We start from the raw sequence: 2,381 nt of genomic DNA, 5'->3' as shown, positions 1-2,381 counted from the left end.
CTTCCTGGGTCAGCTCTGTTCATGCTCAGGAAGACCTGGGGCAGGAGGGGGGGAGTTTCTGACCCTCGAGGAGAGGGAGGGGTGGCTTTTCCAGACCCTGGACTCTGATCCCCGTACAAGTGCCCTTTCCAAGGAGGGGCTTAGCCTCTGGGGGACTCCACAGCACCCTGGCCTCGGACCCACTGTTCCTGCCTTGAGCCCTTGCCCTTGTCCAATTTCTTGAGTTCCCAGCACGCTGGTTTCTATTTGTCCACCTGTGTGCTGTCCTTCCCCTACTGAGCCACCCAGCACCCAGCTCTCTGCTCAGCTGGAAGATCACCCATGCTTCCACTTGCGCCAATTCCCCATCATGATGCCCCTCCCCTGAAGGAGAAGCCACACCTCCTCCCACGCCCCACCCCAGGAGAGGCTGCCTCCCCAAACTGCTTCCTGGGCTGGGAGGATAAAAGGCTAGGACTGGGTTCAGGGCAGAGAGCTGCAGAGCCCTGTGGAGGTGAGGAGGCTGCCTGCTCACTCCTGCCCTCTCCTTCCCACACCCTGGGGTGGGGGCCTCTCCTCCTCACACAGGCCCTCTCCTGCCCCCCAAGATGCTGTGGCTGCTGTTGCTGACCCTCCTCTGCCTGGGGGCCTCTGTGCCCATGACCCCAGGTGAGTTCTTATCCCCTCCTGGTGCCCCCACCCTGTCCCTCAGCCTCTATCTGGTGTCTAGGAAGAAGTTCTGGGGTGGGGTGGGGACCTCATTCATATGTCTCTGTCTACCTCCTTCATGCCTGCACTTGGGGAGGCTCTGAGCAGGGGGCTGAGCTGAGCTCTGGGCTGGGAGGGCTGGATCCCTGATGACCCCTCACTCTGCCTCCCCAGTTCCGGACCTGGAAACCGAGCTCGTGGGCATTGTTGGGGGGCACGATGCCCCACCTGGGAAGTGGCCATGGCAGGTCAGCCTGTGGATCCCTGATATGAGAGGCCAGTGGATACCGCATTGTGGCGGTTCCCTGATCCATGAGCAGTGGGTGCTGACTGCTGCCCACTGTGTTGTAATGTGAGTGACTCCCCTGTAACTATGTGGCTCCCTGACAATGTTGGGGCATATGATGGGTGCTGTGGTGTTTCCTGGTGGAGTGATCAGAAAAGAGACTGAGGGCTTCCATTCCATCCCCACCCCACACACTGATTGCCCCCGAGGCTGTGTGAGTGAGGGTCTCTCTCGGCCGCTGGCAAGCTTCTTGTCTGCTTTCTCTCAGACCACGTGCTGGGCGTCTCCGTGTTCGCGTCCAAGTGGGACAAGTGAGGCTTGTCCAGAGTGACCCATTGCAGGAGGTGGCCAATGTCATCCCCCACCCCCACTTCAGACAAGGGAGCGACATCGCACTTCTCAAGCTGGTGGCCCCCGTGACGCTCTCTCCCACTGTCCAGCTGGTCACCCTCCCTTCTCCAGGACTCAGGGTCTTTCCAGGGACCAAGTGCTGGGTGACTGGCTGGGGAGATATCAATCACAACGGTAAGGGTCAGGAGCACTGGGGTCAGATGGGCATGGGGGCTCTGGGGGGCACAGTGAACGCTGGCACAGCATGAGCAGGGACTCCACAGCATGGCCCCCCTCAGGGAGGGCTATGAGTGAGGCTGGACTTGAGTGGTTCGCAGGGACACATTAAGGGACAGAGACGGGATGTGGAGAGAGGGAAGCTCTGGCCTCTCTCTGCACCAGGCCTTGCTCAGCCTTCTGGGCCCCTGTCCTCCCTGCATAGGGGGTGTGTGGGGGGGATAAGAAAGGAGGGGGAGAGGACTGAGGAAGGTGCTCACCGTCTCTGCTATCCATGCTCCAAGTCCAAGCTGACCTGGGGCCCCGACTCTGCATGTCTGGGGACACACTTGTTCTGATGGCCCAGTCACAATCCCACAGGGTTAAGGAAGCTCCCTCTTGGGCTCTCTCCTTAGCCTGGCCCACATTGAGTGTGGTTTTAAGTAGGGAAACTGAGGCCTAGAGTGTGTCTCCAGAACCCAGTACCTGGAGTTCTCAGGAAGAGAGCTTCATTCATGGGAAGTCACTGACAGACCCCTCAGACCCACCATCTTGGGCTTTCACTGATCCCCCGTCCCCCACTGCCCCCCAGTGCGGCTGCCCTGGAACAGGGCCCTGCAGGAGGTTCAGGTTCCCATCGTGGACTCTGGGAAGTGCCAGCAGATCTACCACAAGACCCACCTGGTCAGGGATGACATGCTCTGTGCTGGGACCTCTGGGCAGAACTTCTGCAGGGTGAGAGCCCACTCCTATCTTCTGTCCACTTGTCCTGCTTGCTGTCCTTGCTCAGAGCACCCACGGAGCCAGGGGGCATCATTTGTCTTTTCTATCCACAGGGCGACTCTGGGGGGCCTCTGGTCTG

The 2,381-nt window shown here is 60.0% G+C and overlaps 1 protein-coding gene across 1 annotated transcript in view; it reads left to right on the top strand.

Annotated features, from left to right (window-relative positions):
• The first annotated feature begins 587 nt into the window (after positions 1–587).
• Positions 588–2,381, top strand: part of LOC101655549 (mastin-like) — a 24,051-nt gene continuing 22,257 nt past the window's right edge. Inside the window, exons 1-3 of the mRNA XM_030884378.1 lie at positions 588–648; positions 862–1,039; positions 1,242–1,498. Of these exons, the coding sequence (XP_030740238.1) occupies positions 588–648; positions 862–1,039; positions 1,242–1,498 (496 nt within the window). The remainder of the gene's footprint in view (positions 649–861; positions 1,040–1,241; positions 1,499–2,381) is intronic.

This window comes from Echinops telfairi, unplaced genomic scaffold, assembly GCF_000313985.2.
Source record: "Echinops telfairi isolate 266 unplaced genomic scaffold, ASM31398v2 ScPeMD7_5;HRSCAF=22, whole genome shotgun sequence".
In the NCBI taxonomy this organism is placed as follows: domain Eukaryota; kingdom Metazoa; phylum Chordata; class Mammalia; order Afrosoricida; family Tenrecidae; genus Echinops; species Echinops telfairi.
This window is presented reverse-complemented; position numbering and strand designations above follow the sequence as displayed.